The sequence below is a fragment of the Falco biarmicus genome, chromosome 10 (assembly GCF_023638135.1).
Source record: "Falco biarmicus isolate bFalBia1 chromosome 10, bFalBia1.pri, whole genome shotgun sequence".
NCBI classification, from domain to species: Eukaryota; Metazoa; Chordata; class Aves; order Falconiformes; family Falconidae; genus Falco; species Falco biarmicus.
Window position 1 is genome coordinate 14,418,790 of NC_079297.1, and position 21,592 is coordinate 14,440,381.

Genomic DNA, 21,592 nt, shown 5'->3' on the forward strand with positions numbered 1-21,592 from the left:
CAAAAAGGCACAATTACCGCTGCCGGGAAAAGGCACCTCCTGGTGAGTCCTCTGGGCCAGACCCTCAGGACACTGGGGGCCACCTGCCATGGCAAACGATGCCTCCTCCCGCCTGGTGTCCCCCCCGGGTTTGGTGAGGGTGGGAGCCAGGGCTGCAGGGCTGCTGGGCAGCTCGGCTCTGCCCTGGCCCGGCAGGTACCACGTCTGGCTCCACCAGCATCCCTGCCTGGGTGGTGGGGGCAGCTGCAGGGCAGCGTCTGGATGCAGCTCACGCCAGCGCACCAGCCTGTTCGGATGACAGTGGGATGTGATTTAGCAAGCGGAGAATTTTCCTGCTTATCTGCTTATCTCACTGGTGTGAAACATAATGAGATAAAATATAACGATGTTATTTAAGTACACTTTAATGTGCTGTATCCATTGGGAAATGCTCACACCTGGCTTTCTCTAACAGCTTTGGGGAGGGCAGGAGCTGCTGAAGGCTTCAAGCCAAGTCATCTGGTACAACCAGGGGGCTGGCTGCTGTGCCTGAAGCAAACTGTTTATTCTGCCAAGCCTCTTCCACTGCCTTGTCCAAATGACTGGCAGGCTTTTAAAAATCCAAGCACTGGTTCATCTAGATTCTTGTACTTCATCTTTCTGGGAAAAAAATATCAGTGCGCAAGGAGGGATTTGATTTTTTCCTTTTCTCTTACAAAAAGGAACTGCTGTTTCATCAGCCAACCTTGTGATGTAAAATACCATCAGTCCATCCACTTCACTCCCAGAGAGCTCTCCAGAATCCAGCATGCGCTTTCTTAATTTAGGACTGATGCCTGGTAAGCAAGATAACTCGTGGGACCAATAAAGGTCCCTTTCCAGTGCCAGTCCTTGGCTCTGAGCCCACTTTGATGAACACCAGCCTCAATTTTTAGCATGGTGATAAGGAGCTGGCATGGGGGGTGAGGAGTTTCGGTAACCATCCTTAATCTGTCAGGATGCGGCTGCATGTCTAACCTTAAGAAAATCAATATTGTTCAAGGACCCTGAAGGGACAGTGTCCTTGTAACTGAGGGCACTTGAGAATTCTGAGCTTGATTTCATAAATCAGAAAGAAAAATGTTGTCTAATCTTAGAAATAAGAAAAGGAGGTGTGAAGCTTTAATTCCAGGAAGGGTCAGGCCCTCAGTCACCATTTCGCTTCTCTCCATCAGCCATTAAATGACTCCCCAAAGCACCAAGAAATCACCAGAAATAAACAAACAAAGTGAACAGAAGTGCAAAGAAAAATAAATGTGTATTTCATCTCATGAAGGTTAAATCTCCGGTATTTTTACTGAATGCAAATTTTCCATTCTGATGCTTTGAGGCTTAAATTAATGATCGTGATTATTTAATTTTCCTCCATTTCCCTTCCGATTGCAACTGTCGCTGTTGTTTTTAATATCACACGTACACAGATCTGCAGCTGCCACAGTCATTCATGTGAAGGTACACGCTGGATCACGCTCAACGCTTCAGTGTAAAAGTCTGGGCTACGTTGCTCTTCTGCAGTGCTAACGTAAAACCATGTGTGACTGTGTCATTCGGCTTTTAGCTATTCCCTTCGAAAACTACAGGTCATTCCCTTGGCATCTGTCCCTATCAAATGTACATTGCACAAAGTCATGATTGAAATGTATAGAGGAAATTACACATTCACCAAAAAATAAAATCAAATAATAATAATAAAAAAAAAAATTCCAATTGCTATTTTACAAGAGAAAGTGTGTACCATTCAATACATACAAAATGTTTTAAAATTGTACATAAGTACCAAAGGCATTATGAGAGATTCTTTGGAGATGAAACGAAAGTGCAAAAAAGCCAAGGCAACAGAGCAAATGAAAGGAAGCAAAGCAGCAGCTGCCTTTGCTTTCTAGAGGACAACCAAACCCTCATGCTCACCTGAGCCCCACATTTTACGAGCGGGATGCCAGGGCGAGCAGCCCCTACACTCGCCCCAAGTGCCAACAGCCTGTCCCGGTGTGAGTGTCACCTCTCACTCACCGCCAGGACAAACGCATGACCCATTGGTAGCCTAGTCAAGGCCAAATGAGCCAGATGCTGTTATAAACCGCAATAGCTTCAAGGGATCTCAGGGGAACGGCAACATACTCCAGCAATGGATGTACCTTTTGCTTAGAAACATAGTTGGGACTGAAGTGGCTCTTACAGCTGATAACTTTGGACCTAGAGATGAATTTTGGGCCAATGCAAAAATCTGATTACTACTTTTTCAATGGCATCCAGCAGTATTTAGCTGGAAAAGTTAGTTCTTCATGCCTTTGTTTATTTAGATTAAACACTGAAGGATAAGTTCTATCCCATATACATCTTCTAGCTGTAAAAATATGGGCGAAATTAAATCCTAGAGGATGATTCATTTGATGACATTGGTGACATCTCTGTATAGGGGCAATTGGAGTCTACGGGCTGACCTGCTTGGATAAAATGAGGTTTATTGATTACAACTTTGTCCTTTCTTTCATAACTCTAAGATCAAAAATGGGCTTTTGATGACTCTTTTTACTAAATGTCTCTTAACTGGGGCTTTTTTAAATACGTAGGCAAAGGCAAGAGCAGGACCCGCAGGACAGCAGAAACCTCTGCCCGGGCAGTAGCCTATACTGGGGCGATGCCAGGTTTGGGGGAGCCCAGCGCCAGCGCCGCTGCCGTCGGAGTCCCCAAGCACAGCAGGCAAAGCCTTTGCCCTTGGCTCTCCGATGGTGGAGGACAACTCTGTGGCCACACAGCCTATGAATGGGCTTTGTGGTTTTGGAATTGGCACTGGCTGCTATATTCTTTTGTTTGTTTCTTCAAAATTATCATTTAAAGCAACTGCATCACCCTGCTGCATGGGCTGTGCTGCCTTCAGAAGTGGGATTTCTCCTCGGGATGGCAGTTACACACCAGATCCCTCTGCAAATCTGCCTTTTGGATAGAAATAACACATTGTTGAAGTAGTCCTTTTTTGTTTGTTTTGACCACTCTCCCACCTCCAAAAAAAGGAACTTTTCCCTCCTGTGCATCTCAGATGCAGCTTTATCTGTTTTAAAGCATGTGTGTGCATGTGTTTGTATACCCCTGCACGTACAGCAATACGTATATGCATGTATGCAAACAACACGCACACACTTTTGCAGCCAAAGTTGTGTTGTCCTTTTATCTTGCAGGTTATGACAAAGATAAATGGTGAACTTCATTCAACCTGTACAGAATTTACAGTTCAGATGAATAGCAGTGAAGAATATATAGAAATACAGTAATTATTAAGTATTTTTGGGCTGAGTGTGATAGTTTTGTTCAGGTATTTTTAAAGTAACATTGCAGAGGCGATCTCACTTATTTTAGCTTCCTGATCAAATCTGTTGAAAGAAGCATTCGAATGCAGTATATTTCTTAACGAAGCAGGATCTTCATTTTTCCCTTTTCCCAGTTATGTTGAGTCACATCACAAACTAGGCAGGTAACGCTTTGTTTGGTATCTGTTCAACACACATACGCTTATTACATGGAGTGATACCTATCAGCATTTGGCATGTAATGTGCAATCTGTGTGCAGAATACGTGGATAGTGTGCCAAAGTGGCACTAAGCAAGATAAATTTCATAAATACAATGTCTATACTGGAGAAACAGGAATATAGTTTAGTGTGTGGAGCATTGCTGTAGAAGAACAGTGGCACCCACCTATACGAATTACTGATAAAAGAATAAACCATTTATAAGAATAATTTATTGAATCTCCTAAAGCATTTGATATACCACGCAGGAACTGCAACTATGTTTAAAATCGGCTTGATTTAAAATAACAAAATCTGTGTTGTTTATCAGCTATATTTTGTTCTGCCTCAGTGTTCCTGAAAGTCTCAGGTTCTCTACCCTGTGTGTGAATTTTTTGAGATTAAGTGAAGAAACTTTAAATTTCAGTGTTTGGGTTTGGGTGGTGGGGAATAGTAGCCAACACAGAAGGGCCCTTATTCTGCCTGCTGGCAGGAGCATGGGATATCTTCAGCTCCAGGGAAGATGGTGGACCAGTGTGAATAACCAGGCAGGGCAGAAAATACCTGGCACCAGCTTTGATGACTTCCCCTCTGGTCATCAGCAAGGCTGAACATGGTATCTACAGAGATGCTCAAGGACTGAGCCCTCTATATCCAAAGCTGCAATAAATCCCTTTCATGAGCATCACTGCATACATGAAACACTGGGTCATGGCCACTGTGTTGGTCAGGTTTTAGTGATTACTGTGAAATGCTGCTTCTACTTTTAATGGGAGGTGCCCATGGCATGCTAAAATAAGGAGGCATTTTCTTGTCTTGGCTTGGAAGGCTTGTGCTGACCTTCTCTTGTGTGGAGTGGGAAGGAGAGAGCATCTCCCCAGGTCCACAGTCATCAGTATCAAATGGAGCTGAAATTCCAGGGGAGGCTTCACTTGCAGCAGGACATTCAGCCTTGGGTTCGGGCCAGAACCATCCAAACTGGAGATTTTGGGATGGCTTCTACCTGAAACCATTAATCCTGCCCTAAAATTATAGGCGTAGCTGCAGGTGAAATCTAGCCTGAGCTTGGCACTGAGTTTTGGAAAGCTCTGCCGTTAGCTCGAGTTTCTCAGAACTAGGCAAACAGATGCTGCTTGAACAATTCATCTGCAGCAATATTTACAGGAATTAGGAAAGGGCAAGATGCTTCCAGGTTCAGTGCCAGCTTTGGGAATAGCACAGCTTGGACCCGCTGCTTTCTGCTTCTCCCCATGATGGAGCCTGGCATGCAAAGCCACATGCGTGGACTGCTGAAGAGGACTGGGGTCTTGAAAGCAGCTCTTGCTTCAGGGAGAAAAAGCATCAACATTGTTAGTCTGTAAGTTCTTCTCCAAGTTGTTCAGCTTGACAAGAAAACTTGAACCGAGCCCTCAAGGCATTGATTTCACCACGATCAGCTAAAGCCAAGGGGACAAACCCTTACAGGGTGCTGTACAGAGGGGCAAAGAGACGCCATCCCTGCGCTGAAAGGCTCCAGCAGAACAAACCAGGGATGTGTTGAGGCCACGGCGGCTCAATGAGGAAGCAAATAAATTGCCAAGAAAAAGCAAAACTGTCATGCTAACAAAACACGAAGGCTCTCTGGTGCTAGTGATGCCAGGCCAAAAGCAAGTCTCAGAGCAGAGTTCTGGCATTACATCTTCACTTGCATATAGTCTGGATGAGGAAGGTGAGGGTACGGGACCAGTGTCAAACCAGATTATGGCAGCAGTGCGAGGAGATACAAAAGACTGCAAACACCAGCAAGATGGGCAAACCCTGAAGGCCTCGTGACAGTCTGGTGTTACAGTGGGGAGAATGGTGGCAAATCATTTGTGGAGATATGAAGGTCGCTCAGTGCCTCTCTGTAAGGAGAGCAAGAGATGCTTCCACAAGGAATGGATACGGCATAGCTGCAGGGTCCCCAAGACTCCCAAGGGCTGTAGACAAGGGTGGATGAAGTTTCCAAAGAAGGATTTCCAAAGTTTGTGAGTCACATTCTCCCCTGCCCCTCGAGCTGGGCTGCAGGCACAAAGGCACATGCACACCAGAACTGGATGCAGGCGAGAGAACCCAACAGGAATTAAAACAGACATATGGCAAGTCTGGGTTCCAATGGCATCTCCTAACTGAAGACCAGGCCTCCATCCTTGGTACTGCCTGCCTTGCTCTGCCTGCTCCTCCAAACCCTCCAAAAGGGGTACCTGGGATGCTCTTCTTCAGAGGCATCTCGAAGGAAAGGAGGTTGTCACACACAGCCAACACAATTCGTATTTTTTTCCTCCCCATGTACATGTTTCAAGAAACCACAGGTACAAATGTGGTTTTTTCACCCCTTAGTTACAAGCAGTAGAAGTGGAGTTTGTGCATGCTGTATCCGAGGGATGGGCAACGATCAGTCACAGCATGAAAGACACTTGGTATATCAGTGTTACCTACAGAAGCACCGCAGCACCCTATGTGATGGGTCACTGGGAGGGCAGCCTCTCCCCAGAATGATGCTTTTGGCAATGTTAAATCGTCAGGTACTACAGCAATCTGGGAGTGCAGATACAGCTGGAGCATAATGCTGTCTACTCATCTCAGGCTGCATGCAGTAGCAGGCAAAATTGAGAGTACAGTCAGTGAGATAGTCTGGAAAGCACATTCATAAGTTAAAAAGGACCCGGCTGCTCCTCCTGCAGCAGCCGCTCCTTGCTGCTACCTTAATTATAAGCGTGATTAATACTGTATCAAAACATGTGTAATCCCTCTCCCTCTAGACACTAATATAAGGCAAGCAGTACTGTGTCACTGGGGCATCAAACACTAAGATATACTAAAGAAGATTCCTATGCATTATTATTATCCTTATTATTAGAAAAAAAAACCCACCCTATTGTTATTGTTAAAAAAACAACGAACCCACACCCATGCTCTAAGCAGATTTTGCTCTGTGACGCAGAAAAAGTTGGGGTGTTTGTGTGCTGAGAGCAAGAGTTTGCTTTTACACCGCTGAACAGCAGTGACCCAGGCGGGGCTCGGAGGGGGCTGCTGACCCCTGTGCCACAGCCCTCCGCACCACAGTCTCAATGTTACTTGCAGGTGAAGGAGCTTTTGTATCTGATTTCCTTGTTTCTGGTTTACAAAAAGGAAGCTGATGAAAACAAAAGATGCTGACCCATGATGGAGAGCGGGTGAGAGAGGATGCGGGCATGTGGGCATGGGTCAGAGGACCACAGGCATGCGGAGATGAAAGGGATGGAGGCTCAGGGCTTGCTCAGCCAGAGGTGGATGGAGATGCTCACATGAGCGTGGATGGAGAAACAGAAATCCTTAGCCTGCTCCTGGGCTTTTAAACATTCCTGATAAATTACTCACTGCAAAGGGTCTTTATATGGGACAACTCCTGGACAAATTCCTTACGAATTTCAGTTTCTCTTTTAATACTTACATTTTGGGTTTAGCAATAATGTTGCTGTGACCACGGTGGTCTGAGGATAGAAGGGAAATGAGGTTTGCAGTAGCTCCCTCTTGAGAAAAATATGAGTGAATGTATTTTTCTTTTCTTTTAGGAATGGGGAACATTTGTATCTGAGGTGATGCTCTGGCTTCCCAGGTAGATTATACAAACTTGTTCTAAAAATCCACATAATTTAAAATCTTAAAAATCAATTAAAAATGTAAAAAATATACCTATTTATCTCTAAATAGCAATGACCCTGCAGACTTCATTTGGATCTATTAAGCAGCATTTGAAACAAAATAAATTTTTAGAAAATCTGGTCTATCACAGTCTGTCTAAAGAAATATAATGGCTTTCTGAGCTGGACAACAGGTTTGTTTTCAGCGAGTTTCTTAACATTTTTGTTTTAAAAATTATTACTAAGAAAATGAGTCAACAAGGAAATTCACATACAAAATCTGCACTTGAGTAACATTAAAGTCCCTTCCCAAATATTGGGAAATTCGACTCATGGCTAGTGCTCTGTTCCTGTGTCTTGGGGTCACATTATGAAAGGCCACCTGCACAGAGGTTGCAACACCTCCTCCAGCCATGTCTCCTGCTCCGAGACATGAACCTCTCAGGCAATTGCACAGGCAATTGGCATGCTTGAACATGAAGCACCCAAAAACTGACTGTGGCTTCAGGTCCCAGCCTCAGGGACTGCTCTGTCCTGCAGGTAGGGCCTTTTGCAGTATTTCTCTCCTGATCTAGACCCAGATTCTTGGGGGGGAGGGGAAAGGTAAATTCCTAAAGTTTCTTGGAGACCAGATCCCAGGCTCTGGGTCAAGGCCACGGCTTCACATCCAGCACAGATGTGCCTCGAAACCAGGCTCTGTGCACACAACCACGCGTGGGCACGGGCATCTCCAGAGCGGTTTGGGATGGCCTGCTGGAAATTTGGCTTTCCTCTTCTTCAGCTCTTCTTGGTCTCATCTGTCCACACTTGGCATTTTCTAAAACTTGTTTCTGTCCTCCAAAAAACATAGGACCAGACTTGGGAGGAACAGGGGAGGAAGGACCAGCCCAAGAGAGGCTCAGCAGAGGGACAAAGTTTGCCTGTTCCCCCTTCTAAAGGTCTTTATCGTTGGGACTGCCTTATCAGCAAATCAAACTCAATTTATTTTCTTTTAATCTAGTGGTTTAGATGTCTTGTGGGAGATTACCACCAGGAGTGTGTGATAAAATCATGGGGGAACTGTGTGTTTGAAAGTGAAGACCTTGCAGGGAGTATCGGACTATGATTTAGGACAGGAATGAAATTATTTATGTCAACAAGCAACAAGAAGGCTCTGTTATCATTTACACAGGCATAAATCATTTTTATGGAAATAAGAAGCATTACTCCGAGTTAATTCTGGTGCAAGTTACCGACAAAATCCAGGTTTTCTTGAATAGATGAATGAGACGTGATGATTTATAGCATGGTTGTGGATGGAGGCATGTGTCAGAATTTCTTTCAAATGACGCCACAGATAAAGGCGGAATATTTCTTACACCTTCCCAAGAAAATTCTATGAGAAATTTGCAGCAGCAAGACACAATCTGTGCTGGATGTACATAAACCCAGTTTTCTGTAATCAATGACTGTGGGACAAGCCCAAAACCTTTTAAAGCTACCAGTCAGCTTTACAAGCTGATACAGTAACTTGAAGAGGGAAACCACAATCCTTCTCGTGTAGGCCCTAAAGGAGGTGGAAGACCACTAGCTTTCCCCTGCAGACATCCCAGTGGACACAGTGGAGCTGCACCACCTCGGGACACACTGGCACCATCTCCTTTCAAGGGTGTAACATCAGCTGGGCAGGAGAAAGGGATTTTGCATGAAGAACTAGGAAATGGATGTTCAAAATAGAGCCAATAGGGTTTCAAAATTAGGAAATTATGGAAATTACATGCTGCAAAAATTGTGCCATGAAGTTCTGTTGACTTTGCCTACTGTCTTAAAGATGAGTCATGCACCTGTGCTGCAATAGGACCACATGACATCATCCTCATCCTCATCTGGATTTCCTGACTTTATTTCTGTGCCAAATTTCCAGCAGGCCTCGAAAAATAATTGCAAACAAATAGGGTAATAAATCTTTGTTATCTCTGACTTGGACAAAACTTGCAATGAGCAGCTGTCTGGAACAATGTTGACTTTTGCCTCACCCAATGTAATTTCCATTCCTGTGGTCACGAGAAAACACTTGCCACCAAGTCTGAGCTGGGAGCTGCTGACATTTCTTGCCCTACCAGGAAACTTCTCATTCTGCAGCACGCCTGGGCAAAATTGCACAATCTGCAGCCATTTTGCATTCAAGGTGTAAGGGCATCGCTAGGTTCACTTTGCACAAAGAAATGTGGAGCCAAAAGGCATTCGTTTGTGAGCACAAACAGAGAGGGAAACATTGCAGGAGGTAACAAAAAAATGGATCAAATGGGAAAGAAAGGAACTAGCACGGCTGGAAGCCTAAGTTCCCTGTAAGAAAAATGTTTTCTCTTCCTGAATGGTGAAAAATGGCAGGAAAAAATTTGCAGAGCCTTTCTCCACTCCCAATCCCATGAGAAGATGAGCGTGTTGGTCCTGAGCACTAGCAAAAGGATGGTTTTATTGCCTGTCTGCAAGCTGTCAGACTGCACCCACATCTTCCCCAAGGCCAACATAGTCCTGGGCCTCCACTGCTTGCTGCCTCTGGTCAGGCAAACAGGAGGAGAGAAAAAGGCTGTGATTCTCCCTTCACCCCAAGCAAGCCAATGTCCAGCCTCTCAAAGGCCACACAGAAATGAAGTTGTCACCTAAATATCCTTAGCAGGCTCTTGATATGACACAGGGAAAATGTGGAGAGATGGGGTTTACAATCACAGGCACAGCCCCAGCAGAAAACACACACGGGATTTGGGCTGTAGATGGGTGGGAGGGTTCAGAGGCACAATGCCGGCCATGGTGTCCCAGCCCGGGAGATGGATCCCAAACACAACCTTTCCTGGTCCACCCCCTTGCAAAAAAAATCCACCAACCTATCCAAGGATCACTTTGTGACTTTGTTTTGGTCCCAAAAGAAACTTTGAGCATGTCTTTTCCCCTTGCCTTCCCCCCACTGAATGCACTGTGAGGTTCCCAGTAATGACACAATGATCTTTCCAAGAGAAAGTACTTTAACAACAACAAAATGGGGCAGACTGGGATTGGCACAACTTGCGGGCAAGCACAGCTAAGAGGCGTCTGAAAGACCATGAAGAAATGAAGAAGCACCTCTTAACTCAGCTTGAGGGATCCAAACAAAACCACAGGACGTCCCGAGAACATGGGTGTGAGATTCTTGGCAGGGCAGAAGAAGAAAAGGAAGATTTTTCACGGGGCATGGTGTGTGCGAAAGTGTTCAGGCACAATGCAAACTGTAAGAAAACTGCCCACTCTGACCAACAGAGCTTGAAAAGGATGGAGCTCAGCACTTAACTCACAGCTGCACAGGGACCACAGCATCTTGCATATCCACCCTCTCCCTTTGCCTGGTGGCTGTGCCTCCACAACAGCACTGCTGGCCACAAGAACGGCTTCACACCATGGCAGCCCTCCAGAGGGGTTGCCTTTGGTTTGCCTTTGCTTCCAAAGCACCTCCAGGTCCATCGTCAATGGGAGGAGAGATACTTAAATATAATACATGGTTTAAAAAATAAAATTCCAGCCCCATAGCCTCTTGTCCTCCTTCTCTGTCTCATTTATGTGCCCTCTGGGTTGTCTATCTTCTTGCACTCAAGCTCCTGTTTCTGAGTTTCCCAGTTTCCCAAGATGGGCTGATTTCCAAACCATTCTGGTTCAAAGCAGTATCCTAACCTGTCCCACACTGAGGCCATGCCTTCTTTTCATGCAAATATTCCAACCACCATCCCTTCCCTCCAGGGGCCTAGGCAATGTTTCTATGTATTATATTGGAATTATGCCACCTTCCTGACAGTTAATGAGGAACAGCCTCCCTCCCATAATTACACGTGACCTGAAATCTAAGCCAGAGACAGACACGTGTTCATTCTGCAACTCCAAAATACCTAAAGGTGTAATCACCAGTGCCAGGACGTGGCGAATCCTGCTTAACACTTGTCAGCCACCAGTTACTGTGATCTCCAAGAGCCCTGGCTGGGTGATTTACTCCTACCTTGCACTTCTGAAGATTCCCAAGAAATGCAAATTGCCTACCCTGCACCACGAAATAATTTCACCTAATGATCTTAGAAAGAGAGTATGAAAGAAACCTGGACTTCATGGCTCCAGTTCGCTCAGCACTGTGACCTCTTCCACAAATGCAGGTTTGGACCTGCTTGTTCCCCACCCCCCAGAGTAAGCGGCAAGAAAGTATCTGCCAGCTAAGGATGTCCCAGAAGGAGGAAAACCTTAGCTGTCAATCTCCGTGAGAAGTTCGATGCATGGACAGCTGGAGCAGGCAGCTGCCAGCGCTCGGACGTGGCTTGGTGGCTGCAAGAAGGCATCACTGCCTGGGGGCTGACCAGCCCATGTCACTGAAGGGTCCCTCGCCCGTGGCCGACCTGGGAGGAGGACCGCAGGGTGTGCAGAGGTCAGAATCGGTGTCTGATTCCCCTTCTGCAATGTAGGGTCTGATTTTGGCCACGGCTGCATAGCAACCGTTGTTAAGGATGTCCAAATTCTCTTTGGACTGGGAGATGCTAAAGCCACTGAAAGAGCGCTCCAGTTCCTCATGGTCTACCGAGGGGATGGAGATGGACGTGTCGCTGTCTCTCATGGCACTCTCGTGGTGTTTGGTTGTAATGTCTTCGTTCCTCAGGTACTCTGCGCTCGCCCTGTGCCCGCTGCTGTACGCTGACAAGGAGCGCTCGTGGGAGGGCGGAGGTGGGATGCGGACCAGCGAGCCAGGGTCTCCAACGGGCGAGGAGCCATGGCTTTGCCGCTGGTAGACCTGCTGCTGGCACGACGTCGAGGGCGGGCATGTGTTGGTTGGGGCTGGCGGAGCAGAGAAGTTCTTCTGACCCATGGAGCTGGTGGACCTGATGATCTTGATGATGCAGCCGTTCTTGTCAATGTGCTCCCTGCTGTCTTCAGGACTGTGGTAGGGAGGTGCTGGGTCTGGTTCTTTGGACCCAAAATAAGCCTCTGTCTCTGTCGGTGGGATGCCCATCCGCTGCATGTAAATGTTCACCAGGAAGTCCAGCTTCTTCTCCATCGACTGAACCTGCAAAACACCACAGTTCCAGTGCTACATGTGGGTTGATGCACATTAACATCCCGAGTACAAGCAACTTCCAACCCATCTAGGCACGCGTGTGGGGCTGGGCACCATAGATGACCTCTGCCTACACTGACCTACACCAAACTGAAACTTCTAGTAAATATCTAATTGTCCTGTTCTGAAGCATTTAATTCTCCACCTTGTTACAGGGTTTTCCTTAAGCTCCTATAATCTTTTCAACAGGCAACAAATTCCAGGAAAGCCCGAGCACGCTCGCATCCTTTCAGCTCCTTACTGCATCTGGCACTTGCCTGGGCTCAGATGGCCATGGGGATTTCTGAGCCTTATCCTCTAGGAACATTTTCATCTTCAGCAAGGCCAGCAGCTATAGCAGACAGGCTCATGGACTCGTTTGAAACATGCCTAGTGTGGTGGCAAAGAAACCAATGTGCCATTTTCAAAAATAACATCGACTTTTGGTCAGCTCACTAAAATTGAAAGACTACATGTCACAGGCTCCTAAGTGCCTGTTTTGAAAGTAGTACTTAGGTTTCTAAGACATTTAGCACCCTTTTATAACATCCACCTTGTTTATTTTTCAAAATATTCTTAGCTTTTACTTTTTTTTCTAAATGGTAATGTCCCACTGGGGAAAAATAAGGCAAGAAAAAAACAACACAACTCATGCAACACCCTCTGCTAAGAACCCCCGTCCTGACCCAACATACCTGCTTTTCAACTTTCCCAAGCCTGCCCATCATGCTGGGGTCTTCAGGCAGCTCTCCCTCTGCTGGCCCTTTGGTCCGATCCTTGTCGGTCATAGAGGATCCTCTCCCAACGATCTGGTCAACTCTACCGGGATCAGAAAATCCCCCCGCCCCAGGAAAAGGACCTGGAGTCAGTTGGAGGCAGCAGGCAAGGAGGGCTCCACTTGTCGCGCCTCCGTGGGACAAAGCAACAGCCTCTTTCCCAACTAACACTCCAAATTACTCACAGACACGCAGTGGCACTGAAGTGTTAATTCAGATGCAAAATTCAGAGCAGTATTAGCAGAGTTTGAAATCATCCGTTTCTGTTTATACAGATAAAACCTGGCACATTATGCACAGTAAATTTACCCACTGCAAAGAATTTCATTAACTGGCTTTCTTCCAAATCAATTAGCTTCTTATTTGTACTGAGAAATTATTATTTTGCAGGAAGATCAAGTTTTCTGTCTAGCATATGTCAATGGGATTTTTTTCAGTCTTTGCAGCAGTTTCCTCTCCTCAATGCAAATGTAAGTGTGTAATTCTCCGGTCCATGAAAATGAGCCACTTGTCCTAAGATCCAGACAAGCAGGTGTACATATATAAACTAACTGTTTTAGTGGAATTACATCAAGGCTGAATTTGGTCATAACTCACCAAACATTACTAAATTGTCTTTATTAAAATGCTAATGCGATTCACACCTGTGTCATTAGATGTTTTCTCTTAGCAGGGCCCCAAGCGCATAATAGCAGAGGACACTCCTGCCAAATCAGCAGCTAAAGCTACTGGGCATGTTGTTTGCTACTAACTTCTTTACACACGTTACATTTGCAACTCCTCGTTCCCAGTATAGAAATACCTGGGTTGATGTATAGCTCTGTATGCCTAGGAAGGAGGGCAGAGCCAGTCTGGAAGCTGGAAGTCAATTTTATTTGAGGCATCAAATATAAATTTGCTAGAGAGTAAACACCAGAACTTCTTGACCCCTCAAACATCAGGGGAGCAACTCAGTTTTGGAACAGTTTCTTAATGGCAGCCCCGTTTATAACCTCATTCTACATCAGGCAAACTTTACTCTTGCATAATGCACCAAACATCAGGGTGGCGGGGGAAAAGAAGGGTTAATTAATCTGACTGAAACCAAGTTGAGGTATCTTGAGCGGAAAACTCAAAATGCTTCTTACGCAGTTCTGCTGTGTGGGTCATGGGTCCATGCACCAGGAGGAAGAAATGGAAGGAGCTGAACACAGACAGACAGGGGAAAATGAACAAACAAAAACCAAGGAAAGGAATGAGACGGAAGGCTATTTCCAACACAAGAGCTATCTGTTCTCTTTATGTTTGACAGGGACTTAGTACATATGTTGGCTGTTGACATTAAGGGACAGGTATCAGTGGCTCCCTTAGCTTATATTAGAGCAACAGCAGTTTACAGCACCACAAGATCTGGCTCAAAGAGATGAAGTGGATGAGCACATCACACCAAAGACACAAAATATAAGCCAGCAATTATTTTAGACTTTATCTTTGATCCCAGAAGATACTTCATTTGGGCAGGGATGTGGCAGAATACCGTTCTGTTTAAAAAGTCACGTTTGATCCTTTGCTTAGCAATATAAGCGCAGGAGTACAAGGAGCACCAAGTGCTGCAATTACAAGTGTGAGGAATACGCATGCCTTATTTCTCTCTTGTAATGGGAGAAGGAAAGTACTGACACGTACAGGAACTCCCCACAAGGGATGTAATTACTGACAGGACATACAGCACAAGAAATCCTATGACAACGTTGTTATTACCATGTAAGCAAAGAGGTATTAAATTGGATACCTCGGGCTACCTTGGTTTGGAATCACAAGTCAAGGCGTAGTACAGCCACTGTACGAACTCCTCTCCTGTATGCACAAGCAAGTAGACTAGTAAAACAATGAACATGCGTTTAAAGAGGCCCGAAGTCTAAACGCTACTGAATACTGTGGAAGGCCAAGAACAACCCGGGTGCTCTGTCCTCAGGTCCCAGCTAGCACAGCACTAACACTGAGATGTGCCCACTAACAGAAATGAGATGTCCTTCAACAGCTGCTGAGTAGAGCAGGGAGGCAGGACAGACTGTAACACAGAGGGGGAAATTGAATGTTGCCATGCTATGGTGTATTGTGATAGCAGAGAGAGTCTGGTGCAACCCTATTTCTAATCTTGCAGGAGTTGAGGGAGGACTTCTGCTGTCTTCCTTGTCCTTAAGAGAAGAGCCATCCAGTAAGTGAACCTCACATAACCCATGTGAAGCACAGAAGGCCAGCTGGCACTTCACAGATGGAGTGATGACTAGCATCACATAGAAGAGAAATGACTTCTTCCATCATCTTCAGGCTGGAAACAACTTGCCTGTAGACCTGCTGTGATTTAAAAGCAGGACTGAGGCCCTCCACAGAGCTCACCCATAAAGCATTGAGAAGCCTGTGCCCACGTACCATTGATACCGGAGCCCAGGAGAATTCCTGCTTGATCCACTCCCTTCATGTCCATAACATAGTCCTGACTCCTGAGGTGGTAATCTTCCACAGCTCTGAGAAGCCAGGGAGGCAGATCTCGCCGTGCAGGCAGGGTCTGCACGGAGGACAGTGTGGTGGGCAGCTGTGGGCCACCGACTTCAGTGCACAGAGGGGAGAAGGTGGTGAACCAAGTCCTTCTCTCTTGATGAGAGAAACCAGGCTCAAGATCTCTCACCCCTTTTCTTCCCTTGGGAGAAGCATGCTCCTACCCTCAGCAAAGATTTCATTTGTGCCTTATCTGATAGAAGAGGAATTCCCTCACGAGCTCCCAACCCACCTGTGCCTGGCTGAGCACTGCAAAGCCGTTATAAAAGAGTTTGAGGGTTTGTTCCGATTGGGCAACAAAGCTCAAGAGATGAAGAAGACAGAACAGAGAACATGTTCCACTTCTGCAAGCAGAAGGGGACAGCCTATGTTCCTAATGCGTGACAAAGGACCATGAATCTTCTGAGATGCCAAACCCCACTTCTGCACTACACCCCGTGGGAGCCTTATGTATTCCTGACACTTACTTTGGCTGTGTCAAATACACATGTGCAGAGGGAAAAATTCAGCTGAGGCTTTGGAAGAGTCAGCCCTGTGTTTTCCCCTGTGTGGCAGAAGAGGATTCAGAGATTTCTAAGGATGCGTGACAAACTGTGCCATCTGCTGTCCTTGATAGGCTCTGCTGGGTCTTAGTTTGAGAGGGAGAGAGAAAGGGGGTTGCTCTTTAAAGTGAACTTTGATATCTTTCCTTCTTTCTAATGATACAAAAAAAATGTAGTCTTGCATCAGCCACAGTGCAGGTTTTCTCATGCTTCATTATGCTTCATGCTAACAGTGCATGCAAAGAGGTGTAATATGTCACCCTCGGGCCAGAAGCAGACATCAAAAGGTCAAACGGCTCAAATGAGATAAAAATGAAGTGTTTGGGAATATATATTTGATTCTTTTCTTTTTTTTTTTTCTTTATCTCTTATAATTTTGTGTACACAATCCAGGCATTGAAGCCAAACCCCCTTCATCCATGTCACAGGACTGGCTACTTACCTCCTCATTTGGCAACAAAGTTTGCTCTAGACATATTTTGACCAGTATCTGTTGTCTAAAAATTACAGCTGAGGTCGCACCTGGTTTTATGTTAAATCAGCTGATCAAGAGAATTTAATCCAAATTGTCTGTGTATACAGCGTGGAGCAAACACCTTCAGCCAAACCACAGCCGTGGACATCCAGTGGTAACCAGCTGTCTTTGCTGGGAGCTACTTGCAGAAACCTTTTGGCTGAACTGACCCTTGTCACTAGCGTACCACAAGGCAACCCACGGGGTCGAGAAAGCTCATGGGACATCACTTGGTGTGGTTTCTCTGGCTAAAACAGGGGCGTGCAGGCTGAAAAGGAGAGGCTGGTGCAGCCCACGGGGACCCCACAGCACGTGTCCCCATGGCATGGACCCACGTGGCGCTGAGATGATGGAACCCGTGGCAGCAGCACAGCCTGACCTGGAGTTTCTGGATTTGGGCTTGGGGCTGCTCAGAGCTCTGGTCCCCATCCATCGGGCACCTCCAAAGTCCCACCGGTGTCTGTGGGAGGATGCAACTGCCAAAAATTCAGCACACCATAAGCCTGCCCATGGGTGGGAGCAGAGATTTCAGCAGCCTTCTGTACTCTGCTGCTTTCTGCAGCCTCTCAGTCACAGCTTGATAAAGAAGAAATGAGAAAATTCATTTTAAAAGGGAGCAATTATTTTTAAAAGTCTTAATGTCCCAGGAGTCTAGTGGGCATGTGCGAACAGATTTTTAATCTGGCCATCAGTATTAGAAACTGCAAAAACAGGGGAGAGAGAAGTCATTAACATTAAGCTGATATAGCAATAGACTCGGATGGAATACAATGTCTGTCCTAATTTGAGGCTTCCTCCCCCAGAATTACATTAAATCCTTGCCTCCAGTGAAGGCTTCTTGCACATAGGTTAAATGCAATAAAAACCACTTGAATATGTATTTTTATTTTAAAATCAAAATGTTTCTGCAGATAAGAAAGTTATTTCATGTTTAAAGACTAGATTTGGGCCTCATCATTTGGCTGGGAGGAGAAATGAGAGAAATGCTTTTCTGAGAGCAACTTTTTTTCCAAGCACAAAGCTTGAGGCTTCTGGAAAATTCTTTAATTTTTTTTTTAATCTATGAGCTAGCTGAGTGGGAAAAGGTAAGCTTTCAATATTCCTTTTACTCACATTCCTCTAGCGAAGATTACTCAGAGCAGCTTAAATAAAAATCAAGAGATTTGTTATGTATTAGCTCCTAGGGAGGGCAAGTATATTTAGAAAAAAAGATATTTGAGGCTAAGCTTGCTGCATTTAAAAATCACCTACTATTTGTGCACAGAAAATGACGTTCTGGCAAATATTTGTACCTGCCTCAGGCTCCAGTGGTCTCAATACAAGGTGAAAATACAGCTCAGCTCATGGCCCTGCTGCCCAGACCTCAGAATGCTCTAAAATTCTGAATATATCTCTCATGGCATCAGCTTCAGGAACAGTTTTACCTAAGGCAAGAACTTAGTAAGGGCAATCAGAAAAATCTTGCTGCACGCCTGAGGGCTGGTTTGACGCCTGCTCTTCTTTTCGCTTGCAAAATCAGGATTTTATTTTTTTTTAATATGAGTCCCGTGGGTGTAACATTTTAGCACAGGTTTTTTCCTCCCTGGTCAGTACAGTTGCATCAGCCAGACAAAGAGATCACTGTGTTCATCGGATGTGAAACACTTCATTCTTACTTTGCCCGCTGAAGTAAACTCCTTTCAAAGAGCTGCAGAGGCTCCTTTGCTTCTGTGTGGAGTGTTTAACCTTTCAGAAAGCAGGTTGTTCAGTTTCTATTGGCTTTGTGGGTAAATATTTCACCTTTTACATAGATACAATTAGATAGACAGAGTCAAAAAGATACAGTTTTGCTTTCTAACACCTAGAAGAAGATTGAAAATAGAAAATACACTAGTTGAAGAGACTGATGGTTACTGATGACTGTATGAATGTCCTTTTTTTTTTTTTCCTTTGGCTTGCCTAGTGTGAAAGCTCATTACTGAAAGTAAATCAGAGCATATCCAGAGTAGCAAGCCCTTCTGAGTCATGATTTAGCAAGCTGCACTGCTAGGTGATAAATGCCGTCATATAACTGGAATGAAAGGGGTTTGACATTAAGCAAATGAAAAATCCAGAGAAAGCGGCATTTTGGTGAATCCTAACCTAGGCGAGTATTGGGGAGATTCTTTGGAAGAATACATGGGTCCTTTGGTTGGATACTTCTTATGCCGGGGAGTTGAAGGGGGTGGGGGACCCACAATCATATCTATCCTGGCAAAGTAAATAAGAAAAAAGACACCAGCAAAATGCATAATGAAGCAACACATAGAGAAAAGTTGGTCAGAAAAGTTGCAGAAAGAAACAACTGAAAAACAGAACGACAGAGAAAGAAAGAGAGAGAGAATTTGAAAATATATTCTGCTGGAAACAGAAAGCTCTCTCCTACCACCTGGTTGTCGGTGAAAGCCAGAGCCTTACCCACCTCGGAGTAAGATTTGGAGACTTCGGCACCACTGAAACATCATTAGGAGGCCCCCCCCACCCCAGATATAATAGGCAACATGCTTTACCCTCTGGAATATATTTGCATATGTGTAGCAATATCCCATTGAGGCAGTTAGATACGAAACAACATAGATTCATTCTCCTTCCAGTTCCAGTGCTAGATAATACATCCTCTGCTAGTTCAGAAAAACATGAGCCATTGGGAGTCGGCGAGATACGCTGCAGGACTGTATAGCTCAATGAATGGGAGACATCCATGGTTGGCAAGGTGTCAGGATGAGACACGAGACAGTGTGAACACAACACTGAAAAGAGCACATTACAGACACAGTGACAGGCATTAATGATTAAAGACGAAAGTGCATGTAAACACTCCAGAAATTTGCTTCAATGCAGCTTTAATCCACCAAAGCCCTGGCTACGGGAGGTCACAGCCAGCCCTGCCGAGCTGAGCTGGCAGGGAGAACACAGTGCTTTGATTGCTGAAGGAAAGGGAAATAAAAATATCTGCTCCCCAACACGCCCCGTGACAACCTCCCTGGGCTCCACCGTATGGGTGCACTGTGCGTCTAGCATCAGTTGGTCATGCCCAGCATTGGCCACGGCCACCCCAGGCACACACCTCATCTACAGGGTGCCCCTTCCAGTTGTACTGGGCAGGTGATCAGCCATGGGACCTCCTGGTGCCCATCTGGCTATGATGAGGAGTGCTTCAAAGGATGGCCCCGCAGGGCTCTGCTCCATCGCTGATCTCCTGCTAGGTGGGGACAGTGAAACCAGTGAAGCTGCCTGGTAGCCCAAGATACCAAATCCAGGTACTTCACACTTTTGAAACAGCTCCTGGTCCTCCTGGCCTCCCTACAATGGGGTAGATGGCAGCCCTAGCCTATCCAGCCTCAGCAGCCTCAGCCTTGCAGTCCCACAGGTACAACTAAGAGGAGAATTCAGTTTGGTCTTTGAAAACTGTAACTCCGTACCTCCCCCCCGGCAAAAAAAAAACAACCCAAAACATCCAACCAAACTACTCTGTCACTGCAGCACATCACCTTGAAGGACTGGCAATGGGAAACTTGGGTGGATGGTGAGGCAATCTGCTACACCAGCTTGGGGTGCTGGAAACTTGGGTGTCCCACCTGGAGCCAGTGGTGATGCCAACCCCAATGGCTCACCACCCACTGCGGAGGCAGCCTGGAGCTCATTTCAGGTTATTAAAATTAGGAAATATCAATCCCCTCCTCCTCCTCCTCTCCCCCCTCCAGATTCAGCTACGTGTCTTGGATCTATAATCACTGCATTCATACTGAACAGGGGTGAGAGGCTCAAAGAGAGGAAATTCTCCGCGATATTTTCGTCTCCATCACAAGGGAGAATTTACCTTCTGGGAAACACACTGCGTGCAGCAACACTGAGAGCGTTACCTCTGCTGCTGGAACATCAAAAATAGCAGACTTAAAATGGTCTCTGAGAGATTAATGGCAGAAAAGCGATTCCTCTTTTTCCTAAGACAATGCTCCTATTTCATTCCTGGGATTCATATTAGCTGTTTGCATACCCAAAGACTTTTTTTTTTTGCACATTTGCTGCCTCTGCCAGGGACCTAGATAAGTTTGAAATGAAAGGAAAACTTCCCCAGTGGATTCCAGAGGAAGCTGGGCTGCCACAGCCATCAAGGGCAATAATTTTGTTCTCCCAGTGTAAAATAAAATAATGTATTATTTTGACTGGAGGTAGCCTACGGCCAAGCCCCGCCTCCATTCTGGGTGTCCTTCAAGCTCAGCAGAACTGGGGCTACTTGTGCTGAGCCGACACAGCCGGGGGGGTGTTGGGGGTCTGGGGTCTCCTTTTCATCGTGGGACATCAGGGCTGAGGGAAGAGTGGTCAAATAAAAAAGTTTAGCTCAGATCCTCTCTTCAGGGGACAAAATCTGGTTTTGGTTGTTTGTTTTTTTCAGGAGAAAATTAAATTTTAAATGCTTTTCTCGGTTCCATTTGTCCCTTTTCCACATTTCTTCCCCTATGGAAACTAACTGCTCCTAAAGTTTGAGCACAGAAGCTGAAACGCAGCTCAGCTCAACCATGCCTGTGGTGGTGGGCTTGGAAGAGAAATCCCCATCTGCACATATTTTCAGCAGGCTGTGCCATCCGAGGAAGGATCCCACCCAAAGCAGCTGAGCATCCCAACAGCAGGAGGAAGCTGCTGCCTCCTCTCTGCTCCCTCTACCCACAGCAGCAGGGTCACAACCAGCACACCACATTTTAATTTGTGTCACTCCCGAATTAGCCACATCAGCCTTAAAACTGGGGCACCAGACCTTTGTTATCCCACCAGAATGACCACAGAGGTCCACACCTGCCTTTCCCATGGGATATTCTATAATGACGGGAACTCCCCAAGTAAAGTAGGAGGATGAGCCGTGATTTTTGTGTGTATGTCCTGGGGTGGGCACTGAGGCAATTTTAGTGGCATAACCACCATTTTCAGTCCCTGTCCTGCTCATCCCTGTGGGTTCCAGCCA

General features: G+C 45.8%; 1 protein-coding gene across 3 annotated transcripts in view; it reads right to left on the minus strand.

The window, feature by feature from the left end:
- Window positions 1–1,253: 1,253 nt before the first annotated feature.
- Window positions 1,254–21,592, minus strand: part of KCNQ2 (potassium voltage-gated channel subfamily Q member 2) — a 77,585-nt gene continuing 57,246 nt past the window's right edge. For 2 of the 3 annotated variants that reach the window (XM_056354800.1, XM_056354801.1), the window contains 2 exons: window positions 12,940–13,063; window positions 1,254–12,214 (listed from right to left, as the gene is read on the minus strand). In XM_056354800.1, the coding sequence (XP_056210775.1) occupies window positions 11,495–12,214; window positions 12,940–13,063 (844 nt within the window). In that variant the 3' untranslated portion in view covers window positions 1,254–11,494. Of the gene's footprint in view, window positions 12,215–12,939; window positions 13,064–18,735; window positions 18,844–21,592 lie in introns of all 3 variants that reach the window. The other variant, XM_056354799.1, reaches the window with a different exon arrangement.